The sequence below is a fragment of the Myotis lucifugus genome, unplaced genomic scaffold (assembly GCF_000147115.1).
Source record: "Myotis lucifugus unplaced genomic scaffold, Myoluc2.0 scaffold_28, whole genome shotgun sequence".
Lineage (NCBI taxonomy): Eukaryota > Metazoa > Chordata > Mammalia > Chiroptera > Vespertilionidae > Myotis > Myotis lucifugus.
Window position 1 is genome coordinate 4,933,820 of NW_005871076.1, and position 11,228 is coordinate 4,945,047.

Sequence of the window (11,228 nt, forward strand, 5' to 3'; positions counted from 1 at the left end):
CTACAATCAATGGCACAAAATATCCTCTGCTGAGATTACAAAAAAGAGACAAAATGTAGAAAAGCAAGATTTACTGACTTCAGCAAAAACATGCGAAGGACAGTGAAACAAGGACCATTGCTCCCCGGTTGCAAGTCTTATGGGTCCCTTAGAGGTTAGGGGACACGTGTCAGTGGGGGAAGGAGAGGGCGAAGGGAATGGCACAGGTGTGCTCCCTGGAGGGAGAGCACCCTGGGACCTTCCTTTTCAGGCATTTTGTCTTATTTTTTGATGAATCCTCACCCAAGGATATTTTTTTTCCATTGATTTTTAGAGAGAGTGGAAGGGAGGGAGAAGGGAGAGAAACATCGATGTGAGAGAGACACATTGACTGGTTGCCTCCCCTACACACCTGGCCAGGGTGGGGGATCGGACCTGCAACCAAGGTTTGTGCCCTTGACCAGGAATCAAACCCATGACCCTTTAGTCAGTGGAACTCCGCTCTAACCACTTAGCAACTGGCCAGGGCCCTTTTCAGGCATTTTGTTTTATAATATATGTGTATTTTTAAATATATTTTTATTGATTTCAGAGAGGAAGGAAGAGGGAGAAACATCAGTGATGAGAGAGAATCATTGATCGGCTGCCTCCTGCACACCCCATATTGGGGATTGAGCCTACAGCCCTGGCATGTGCCCTCACTAGGAATTGAACCATGACCTCCTGGTTCATAGATTGAGGCTCAACCGTTGAGCCATATCAGCTGGGCTTTTCAGGCATTTCAAAGGCTGGGTGTTTAGGGCAGGTCTTATGGGGGATTAATAGAATGTTCATTAGCTGTATGATCTACCAAAATGAGATTTATTCTTTTGTCTGTGTGGTTGGCAATTGGCACTTAATTAGATTTATTATCTGTCTCCCTATACTATTAAGCATCCTTGGTTTAGGGAAAATAGGATTTACTAGGTGGCTGCAAACTACTGTTTAACTATCTTTCCCTATTCCTTAAGTCCTGGAGTTTTCCTAGCTTCTTACTAATCTGTAACAATTACCTATTTCAATTTGCTACAATCTGAAAATTACTTTCATGTTGCCTAACACTTAGTAGGCATGCAATCAATATTTATACATACTGAATAGTGGTATTTTAATCATTTTTTTAATATAATTTTTTTATTGATTTGAGAGAGAGGAAGGGAGAGGCAGAGAGGGATAGAAACATCAATGATGAGAGAGAATCAGTGACTGGCCGTCTCCTGCATACCCCCATGGGGGATTGAGCCTGAAACCAGGGCATGTGTCCTGACAGAGAATGGAACTGTAACCTCCTGGTTCATGGTTCCATGCTCATCCACTGAGCCACACCAGCCGGACTAATCATGGTTTTTTTGTTTTGTTTTGTTTGTTGTATTTTTTTTTAACAGAGAGGAAGGGAGAGGGATAGAAAGCCAGAAACATCGATGAGAGAGAAACATCGATCAGCTGCCTCCTGCACACTCCCCACTGGGGATGCGCCCGCAACCAAGGTACATGCCTTTGACTGGAATCGAACCCAGGACCCTTGAGTCCGAAGGCTGACGCTCCATCCATTGAGCCAAACCGGTCAAGGCTAATCATGGTTTTTAACACCTTGCCCTAGGAATGTCTGGAGAAAGAGGGAAGTCACACCTAAGGCAGATTGGTTCTAACAGTAGGCATGTGTAGTAATGCCAAGCACTAAAAACTGAAGGAGGAAAAAGGTCTCCTTCCAAAAACCAGTAGACTAGAAGAGATGGACTCAAATAGCTATAGTGCATTAGACTAGATGGTCTATGGGAACCACAGAATGGGTATCCTGCCAAGACTAGGTCCATACAATGCACTGCTCACGTGGTAATAAATGCCTCCTGTGCCCCTTAACATTTCCTTAAAGCACCTTCCTTACCGTTGTGGCCACCCACAATCAGCCAAAATTCTAGTTGGACCTAGGCTTCCTAGATGCTTGAGGCCCAAGGGGGAAATTCTAGGCATACCAAATCCACCTTGGTCATCTTTTTACTACCCTTCCTGTCGTAACAACACCTTAAGTTGATGACAAAGACCTGTTGTTATACTCTGCTAGCCCCCACGGTGCAGAGTGGATACTTAGTCACCTCTCTTTCTCTCCAGCATTTGGCCAAGAGAAGAATGTCTCCTTGAACAACTTTAGTGCTGATCAGGTAACCAGAGCCCTAGAGAATGTGCTAAGTGGCAAAGCCTGAAGCCTTCGCTGAGGACTGAGCAACAACTCCACAGCCTGGGCTCTGCTGGACTGAGTACAATATGGAAAGATGTGTTCTGTTGTTTATAAAGCTTGTGCTGTAAGATGCTGTCTCAGGATGTTCTTTACCTCATTCCACCCTCTACCCCTTATTATGCAACCACTGAGGCAAAGCAGTTTAATATAAAAATAAAATTTTATTCTGCCCCATCAAAAGCTACCAGCTGCTAAAGCAAAACAAAACCAAAGAAAAAAGAGAGATTCCAGGGCCCCAGAGTAAGTAGCCCACACCCACTTCCCTCTGATCCTGGCTGGACAGTGCTGAGTGAAAGGGAGGGCTGGAGTCTAAAGGCCTTGGTTTAGGCTTAGATGTGGAATCAGAGAACATGAGGCCTCATTATGGTCACTAACCCTCCCGCCCCCATAAGGGGCTCCATGGGGCACAGAAGCTGAGGGGTGGGGGGGTGGAGTAAAGTGACACTGAGAAGCCAGGTCATCTATGAAGAGCTGTCTGCTGGAGAGCATGCACTCGGTCCTGGAGCTGTGCTTCCTCCTCGTGCCTTTTAAGGGCCTGCAGCCCTGATTGCTGCAGGAAGGCCTGGGCAGCCTAAAGGCAGGGAAGAAAAGGATTCGACACCTGGGTCTCTGTGCCCTGACACTCAATTCCCAGAGCCTTATGGGTTAGCCCGCCTCTTGGGAAAGGGTACATTCCCAGCAAGAGGCTGTAGGCTCTGACCTGGACACAGGCTAGCCAGGTCCAGAGAAGTGGCTATAGTTAGAACTGGACGGAAAGGGGCCATAGTGAGGCTAGAACAGCCGTGGGAAAACTATGGCCCGCGGGCCGGATCCAGCCCGTTTGAAATGAATAAAACTAAAAAAAAAAAAAAAAAAAGACCGTACCCTTTTATGTAATGATGTTTACTTTGAATTTATATTAGTTCACACAAACACTCCATCCATGCTTTTGTTCCGGCCCTCCGGTCCAGTTTAAGAACCCATTGTGGCCCTTGAGTCAAAAAGTTTGCCCACCCCTGGTCTAGAAGCTTCAGAACAAGGATTGAGAACAGGACGAGAAACCAACCTCTGGCCGGTAGAGGAACAGCAGTTGCAGCAACTCCAAACTCTGGCCTACTACTTCAGTGTCAGAGAAGGTCAATGTGTCCAGCAAGGAGGGGAGCAGGGGCCCTGGCCACAGATGCTGGCAATAAGCAGGACCCTTCTCTGCAACGTTGCACAGAACTGTGAGCACCTGTAGACAGATATGTATATACACAGTCCCCACAAAGGATGAAAGCCAATGACAGCAAAAAATATAGAGTGCTGACCGCATGCCCAAGACACTGCCAAGCAATTTCATAAGCAAGTTCTGTAATTACAACTGCCCTCATGTATTATTATTCCTAATTATAAATCGGGAAACTGAAGTTTAAGATGGTTAGTTGATTTTCCCAAGAATAGTATCTAGTAAACCAATTTAGGGACTCACACCCAGATGGGTCTAGCCCTGAGGCCATCCATACTATACCACCTGCCAGCTCTCAGGTAAGGGCACTTCTGAGCTCCTACTGTTTACACTTCAGCCACTAGACCTTGGGCTCAGATGACTCCAAATACCTACCAATACGCTCACCACATTGGATACTGGCAACAACTGCAAGAGAGGCTTGATCAGATCCAGGGAGAGCAAGGAGGTACAGATGCTAGGGCTGTTCGCTGAAAGGAAAAATGTCAGGGTGAAGTCCCCCTAACTGCAGCCTGAAAATGCCCCCACTCAATCCTACCCACCTCAGTCCAAGCCACAAGGAAGTTTTCCCAGTATCTAAAGGTCCAGCCTAGGCAGATTATGGCTCTTACCAGTGAGGTTATTAAGAAGCCAAAGGCCCTCAGGAAGCAGGCTGGGGTGTTTCTGGAGGAGGAACTGCAGAAGGATAAATACGGATACCACGACACGCTCATCTCTGAGCTGCACCTGCCCTCCCCCAGCTTCCACCGCTTCCTCTGATAGCAAGTTGCTTAGACACCGAAGCACAGGGCACACCAGCTGCAAAGACAAGTTGGGGGTCAGGTGTAAGGAGGAGGGGACTCCCTGCACACTGGAAGAGGAACAGTCGGAAGAAAGGTTGCGCAGATCTTGACCTGTCCTCTTCACCTACCAACTCCAGTCCTGCATCTTCAGAACTCTGGACAGTCCCAGCCAAGTACAACAGTAGCAGCCCCAGAGTGGAGACAGCCCCATGGGTGATGAGCAGGGCATTATTGACCTGGCTGAGCAATAAGAAGCAAGTAGTTATTAAGCTATTCCCACCTTTAAGCTTGCAAACAGCCTAGGTCTGTGGGTTTCCTGGATTCCAAGAAGAGAAGACCATGAAAGGAAGACCTTTCATGGAATTATTGAGAGGGGGCATTTTCACCACAATAATTCCAGAAACCGAAGTTCAAACACCTGAGTGTCATGAAGGGAACCCGTGAAAGGTCTGTGGCACTTTCCCAACTGGCCTGTGTTACCTGCAGATGATGTAGTGAAGGCACCAGGCAAACTCCACAGCGGCCCCAGAGTTCAGCTTTGGTCCAGGTTGCAATAGTCGCAGCATACGCTCCGGAATAGGGGAGGCCAGGACGGAACTGCGGGCAGAAGCAGAGCTCTGAGTAGAAACCACAGAAGGCAAGATGCCTGTCGCTCTTCCCAAACCCTAATAGCAGGTGGGAAAGTGTCCAAACCCAAAGCCCTTCCCAGCCAGCCACATGGGGTTAAATGTACAACAGCGTTGGGACCAGACTTGGTCAGGTCTTGGGGGCTACACTACCGAATGGGTCACTCCTGACTGCACATCTGGAGACAGTTCTACTTACGGGATGATCTTCTTTGGCGCTTCCTTAGCCTGCAGCAGCTGGGACAAGGCATATCCAAGGGCTTCCAGCACAGCCAGATGGGGGGACTAGAAGGAGACAGGGTAGGGATCTGGCTCTGGAAGCTAGGCCGGAAGATTTCCAACCCCTTAGCATATGGCAGTGGCTGGAACTGCCTAACCAGAGCAGCTGGGGCTTGTGCAAAGAAGTACGGGGAGGGCTGTTCAGGAGAGTCAGGGTGGACACTCACCTGGATGCAGGAAGCCAAGGCTGGAACAATGCCCTGTGGCAGGAGCTGCCTTCTCCCAGCTTCACTCTCCACAATCAGGTTACCCAGTGTATACAGACAGAGCTCCTGAGAGCAGAACAAAAGCACTGGGCTTGGCCCATGTTAAGCCAGGGTGGGGGTGGGGATGGGGAAGATGGAGCAGCCCTGTTCTCCAGGCTCTGGGCACAGGAGGATAGAAGATGATTGGTATGTACATGGCTGTGGACATTAGGGAAAACAGATTTTCTTCTCCCCACCTGCCAGCTCAAACTGGACCCAAAGACGCAATTTTTAAACTCAAGCCAAAAACAAGGTAGAAGTGACAGGGCTTACTATAAGGTCTGCGCTGTGACCGGCGAGGTAGGTGAGAAGGTAGGACGTGGCTGGCAGGCAGGCCTCAGCCACCTCAGACTGCTCGGAATGAGAGAGCTCGTGAAGGCACCGAGCCGCCTCAAGCTGCAGCAGGGCCTGGTTGCTGGTCAGGAGCCCGACCAGGGTCCGCATGCTGCCCTCCAGCCTACATGAGTGAGTACCAGAGCACTGCTCAGCCTGTGGCCCCTCCCCTCCAACGCCTATCCATCCCTTAGAACCCCAGCCACCCACTGACCTGATGAAGGTCTGCTGTGTCTCTGGGTGCTGCAAGCCTCGGCGAAGGCTGACCAGAGCTCCTTCTCTCTCCTTTTCCTCTGTCCCCCGCTGGGCTAACCTCAGGAACTGCTGGATCTAGAGCCAGGGGCAGGGAGAGATGGCAACACACAGTTGCCAGAAAGCAAATCAAGACCTGCTCTGCCTATTTCACCTGTGAGCCTTCCAATATTGCACCATCCCTAGAACTTGTCATTCACACTAATATGGCTAATAAGTGCCAACAGCGCAGTAGAGTGGAAAGAAGAGGGAATCAGCCCGGCCACTTAATCTACAAAGGACCAAACATCAGTTTCTCACCTGAAAAAAATATGAGTAACTTCTATCCTATTTTCTTCAAGGATAATATTTAAACCTCTCAGCCTGGCATAACCTACACCTCATTCTCCCCATGCAGCCTGTACCCTAACACCTAGCATAACATGACTTTTTAGTGCTGCCAAGATTTTGCACAATCAACCCAGCCAGTGTGGCTTAGTGATTGAGCACTGACCTATGAACCAGGAGGTCACGGTTCAATTCCTGGTCAGGGCACATGCCTGAGTTGTGAGCTCCATCCCCAATTGTGTGAGTGCAGAAGGCAGCCAATCAATGATTCTCTCTCATCATTGATTTTTTTTCTGTCTCTCCCTCTCCCTTCTTCTCTAAAATCAATAAAAATATATTTACTAGTAAAAAGAAAAGATTTTGCACAATCTATTTCTTCTGCCTGGCATACCCTCCCTGGGTCTTCCACTCGCTTCAGATTTCTGCTCCTGTCACTGCCTTTGGGGAATTAGCCTTTTCTCGATTCCTGTGGCAGACTTAGGGGTTTCTGTTGTGCCTCATGTCTCTTTCATGGGCTGTGAACACTTCAAAGAAGGGGACTCTCTTTTCCTCTTGTGTACCTCAGGCCCCAGCACAGTTCTTGGCATAAAGTAAGTACACAATGAATAAATGGTATAACCCAGGTGTAAGTGCTTTGTGAACTATATTTATAAACATAGATAATACAACCCTGCCAGCATGACTCAGTGGTTGAGAGTTGACCTATGAACCTGGAAGTCACGTTCAATTCCCGGTAGGGGCAAATGCCTAGGTTGTGAGCCCATTGATGATTCTCTCTCATTGATGTTTTCACCTCTCCCTCTCTCTCCCTCTCCCTTCCTCTCTGGAACCAATAAAAATATATTTAAAATCAAACAAACAAAATGATTATACAAACAGGGGAGGCCCAATGCTTGTTGAATGAATAAATGAACTAAAACCAATTCTTTCATTCACTTAATAAATACTGAGCATCTACTATATGCCAAATATTGTGCAGGCATCTGAGTTTTCAATGATGACAAAGATAGAGTCTAGGTTCCTGTGGACTTAAAAATTAGTTGGAGAAATGATAAACAAATTAGGATGATTAATATTCTGTAAACAGGTTGTAAGACAAAATACCAAAAGGGACCCACTTGAGATGCAGCAAAGGCAAAGGCCTTGAGACATGAAAGAGCCTGGTATATTGTTCCAAGAACTGAAAAGGGGACTTTGGCTGAGATGAGTAAGTTGATAAGGTTGGGGTTGGTAGAGGTTAGACCAGGCTGAACTTTATAGGTCACAGAAAGGAGTTTGGTCTCTATTTTTAAAAGAGGCATCTGACTGATGTATGCAGAATGAACTTGAGGGCGGCATAGATGCAGATGACCGGTTAGGAGGCTGCAGTAAGTATCCACTGGAGGGTGGTGGAGAGCTGCGATGGGGAGGCATGTAAAACCTTCAGAGTTCTTGCCCTAACCGGTTTGGCTCAGTGGATAGAGCGTCTGGCCAAGGACTGAAGGGTTCCCGGTTCCATTCCGATCAAGAGAACGTACTTGGCCTTGGACGATCCCTGGCCCTGGACAGGACGCATACACGAGGCAACCAAGGATGTGTCTCTCTAGCGATGTGACACATCGATGTTTCTCTCTATCTTTCCCCCTCCCTTCCACTCTCTCTCTCTCAAAAAAAAAAAAAAAAAAAATCAATGGAAAAATATCCTCGGGTGAGGATTTTTTTTAAAAACCACAAAACTTCAGAGCTCTTTACGAGGTAAAAAACGGCTAGGCCTTGAAGGACCTGATGTGGGGAGGAGCCGGGATGGGGTGGAAGGTTGACACCCCAGTTTCTGGCTTGGCGCACTGGAGGTTGAAGGGACCGCATTCAGGTTTGGGGACGACCTCGAGTCCTCGAGGAGGGAATTTGGCGCCAGCCTGTATGGACCTCACCGCGCACCCTGACCCCCTCACCTCGGCTTCCCCGAGGACCGAGGCCACACATCCCCCTTCGGCTTCCTCTGGGGTGTCGTCTCTCAGCAGCCTCTTGCTGACCAGCTGCTGCTCCCTCCGCGCCCGCCGCAGTGCTGGGGACAAAAGAGTCGGCTGGGGGCAACGGAGGGGCACCCAGGACCGAGAACCCCATCTCCCACCCAGGGGCCTCCCACCGCCATACCCCACCCTCCCGTGTTCCCTCCCCGCCCGCACCTGCCTCCCGCTCCCGCCGGCGGCGCCGCAGCTCCTCCACCCCGCATCCCACCGGCCTGAGAAGGCCTTGCCGTGGGCTCAACATGGTGGAGCTGGAGGAAACTCCCACTGGACGCACGGCTGGGAACGCAGTCCCGGAGTATAGAAGATGGCAGGGACCGCGCAGCCGCGGCGCTGGCGGAAGGAGAGGGGAAGCAGGAGGAGCTCCGCGAGAGGGAATGGGCGGGGCCGAGGGAGGAGCGGCCAGGGGCGGGGGCGGGGCGAAGGGATGGGTGGAGTCAGGGGAGGAGCGGCCGGGGCGGGGGCGGGGGCGGGGCGAATGGATGGGCGGGGTCAGGGGTGGGAGCGGGGCGGGGAGCGGGGCTGGCGGAGGGATGGGCGGGGCGGGGCGAAGGCAGAGGGTGGGATCTGGGCTGAGAGCCAAGGGAAAGCGCCACAGCCTTGTTTTCTCCCCAATTCTAGGAAAGAAAGTACGGTAAGTACTGTACTCATGAAAGAAAGAAAGGCCCTACCAGCGGTTCTCAACCTGTGTGTCGCGACCCCTTTGGTGGTCGAACGACCCTTTCACAGGGGTCGCCTAAGACCATCCTGCATATCAGATATTTACATTACGATTCATAACAGTAACAACATTACAGTTATGAAGTAGCAACGAAAATAATTTTATGGTTGGGTCACAACATGAGGAACTGTATTTAAAGGGCCAGAAGGTTGAGAAACACTGCTAGTTGGTTTGACTCAGTGGACAGAGCATCACCGGCGGACTGAAGAGTCCCAGGTTCAATTACCGCCAAGGGCACATGTCCAGTTTGCCGGCCGATCCCCAGTAGGGGGCGTGCAGGAGCCAATCAATTTGATTCTCTCTCATCATTGAGGTTTCTATCTCTCCCTCTCCCTTCCTCTCTGAAATCAATAAAAATATACTTTAAAAAATAACATAAGAATGATAAATTTGTTTTAAAAAAAATAGAGAGAGAAAGTAACTCAATCCCGACCTCTGCCGCCACAGGCCAGTAGCATCACCTTCCACTCAGCAAACTTCCCCATTCCTAACACACCCAGGAACATTCAAAACTAGCCCGAGCTCTAGGAAGATATGGGATACCATTTCACCAATAATTCATCGTGTTATTGGTGAGATATTATCTGTACTTCATTCACCCTACCCCAACCAGCACCCTTCACGTAGGCGTTGCCATGTTGAATGTTCGCGATAACAATTTTCCCCATTTTACGCTGAGGAAAATTAGACAAATATTATTCTTTCACTGTTCTGCATAAAAGTGAGTTGCATTATTTTTAGAATAAAGTAATTCACCAAATTTTGACCGCCACTGATTTACTAGGTTCTGGGGAAACACTGGTGAGTTTTAAATTTTTTTTTAAATTGAATTTAGAGAGAGAGAGAGAGAGAGAGAGAGAGAGCAAAGGAGAGGGAGAAATAGAAACATCATGAGATACAGCATCAATCACTCCATTGGGGTGGGCCAGCCGGACCCTACCCATGCACAAATTCATGCACTGGACCTCTAGTAAATAAATAAATCCTCACCTGAGGATATGTTTTGATTGATCTTGAGAATGAAAGAAAGAAAGTGAAACATCAATCAGGTTGCCTCTCCCACACGCCTCAACCAGGAATCAAACCCACAACCTAGGCATATGGCCTGACTGGGAATAAAGCCCATAACCTTTTGGTGTATGGGAAGACGCCCCAACTAACTGAGACACCCTGCCAGGGCAAAATATTTACTACTTTTGCTTGGTTACAAACCACAGTCCTAAGTGTTCATGTGTATGCAGGGTGCAATGGTCTGCTGGTTGGATAGGCATCTGGAGGTTCATTCAAAACTCCAGCACACATTCAGGAATGTGAACAGTCTTTTGTTATTTGGTCCATAGCTATTAATTGGTTAACTATTCCTGTCTCTTTCTCTCATTCTCTGGTCACTGTAGTTTTTATTTAGAACATTTCAGAATTTTTCTCTTGTCAAAGGATAAACCCTATCCCACCCACTGGGATACTTTTTCTTTTTCTTGTCAAATCAAGTGAATTACTAATTAATCCTCACTTAACATTCATCTAGCCCTTCCTTCCTAGGACACAGGAATTGTGTTGGGGGAAGGCAAGGGAGAACTAGGTGAAAGTGGGAAAATCTATTATAATAAAAACATAATATGCTAATTAGACCGGACAGCCAACCGACCTTCCGGACATCATTCTGGAGGTCCTTCTGGAGGAAGCCGCAGCAGTGGGGGCCTGGGCAGAGGCGGTTAGGGGAGGTCAGGCAGGCAGGCGAGTGGTTAGTCAATAGTTGAAGTTTGCAATCTCTTCCACAAAATATCCAGTTAATATCCAACGATAATCAGGGGATTGGACTTGGACGACAGGAGGTTAATAGTAACCACCAAGACTAGGGAAAAGTCAAGTAAACTACCCAGATTGAGTCGTGGGATATAGGCAGGGGAGGTAAAAGTCCTGGTGGGCTGGGCCAGCCGGGCTCAGTGGTTGAGCATCCACCTATGAACCGGGATGTTAAGGCTGGATTCCCTCTCAGTGCACACCCCCGGGTTTCAGTTTTGATCCCCAGACATGCAGGAGGCAGTTGATCAATGATCCTCTCTCATCATTGATGTTTCAATCTTTCTCTTCCTCTCTGAAATAATATATATATATTATATAATATATATATTATATATATATTATATATATATATATAATTTTTTTAAAGGGTCCTGGTGGGAAGCACCGGGGATC

General features: G+C 48.4%; 2 protein-coding genes across 8 annotated transcripts in view; one reads left to right on the forward strand and one right to left on the reverse strand.

The window, feature by feature from the left end:
* NDUFA2 (NADH:ubiquinone oxidoreductase subunit A2) overlaps positions 1–2,322 on the forward strand; it is a 4,034-nt gene extending 1,712 nt beyond the window's left edge. The window contains exons 2-3 of the mRNA XM_023752163.1: positions 1,454–1,505; positions 2,128–2,322. Of these exons, the coding sequence (XP_023607931.1) occupies positions 1,454–1,505; positions 2,128–2,219 (144 nt within the window). The 3' untranslated portion in view covers positions 2,220–2,322. The remainder of the gene's footprint in view (positions 1–1,453; positions 1,506–2,127) is intronic.
* Positions 2,323–2,395: 73 nt separating this feature from the next.
* Positions 2,396–8,707, reverse strand: TMCO6 (transmembrane and coiled-coil domains 6). 7 transcript variants are annotated; one of them, XM_014453822.2, is made up of 13 exons: positions 8,471–8,707; positions 8,237–8,349; positions 5,941–6,056; positions 5,667–5,850; positions 5,316–5,420; positions 5,069–5,154; positions 4,724–4,840; positions 4,372–4,483; positions 4,257–4,259; positions 4,073–4,136; positions 3,837–3,931; positions 3,300–3,467; positions 2,396–2,825 (listed from the first exon to the last, which is right to left on the reverse strand). In XM_014453822.2, exons 1-13 carry the CDS (start codon positions 8,553–8,555, stop codon positions 2,712–2,714), a joined length of 1,362 nt encoding a protein of 453 aa, XP_014309308.1. In that variant the 5' UTR covers positions 8,556–8,707; the 3' UTR covers positions 2,396–2,711. The 7 variants fall into 7 exon arrangements, with proteins under 7 accessions (XP_014309308.1, XP_006086547.1, XP_014309307.1 ...); XM_006086485.3 differs by having other exon boundaries at positions 4,073–4,259; XM_014453821.2 differs by having other exon boundaries at positions 2,396–3,031; positions 3,261–3,467; positions 4,073–4,259.
* Positions 8,708–11,228: the final 2,521 nt, after the last annotated feature.

What these genes read in the sequence shown, in the direction of transcription:
- TMCO6 (XM_006086485.3), bottom strand. Translation starts at nt 8,555, where the DNA reads ATGTTGAGCCCACGGCAAGGCCTTCTCAGGCCGGTGGGATGCGGGGTG. An exon ending in CCAATGTGGTGAGCGTATTG is followed by an intron (nt 3,468 to 3,836) that starts GTAGGTATTTGG and finishes ATCTGTCTACAG; the next exon opens with GTGCTCACAGTTCTGTGCAA. An exon ending in TGTTCCTCTACCGGCCAGAG is followed by an intron (nt 2,826 to 3,299) that starts GTTGGTTTCTCG and finishes CCCTGCCTTTAG; the next exon opens with GCTGCCCAGGCCTTCCTGCA.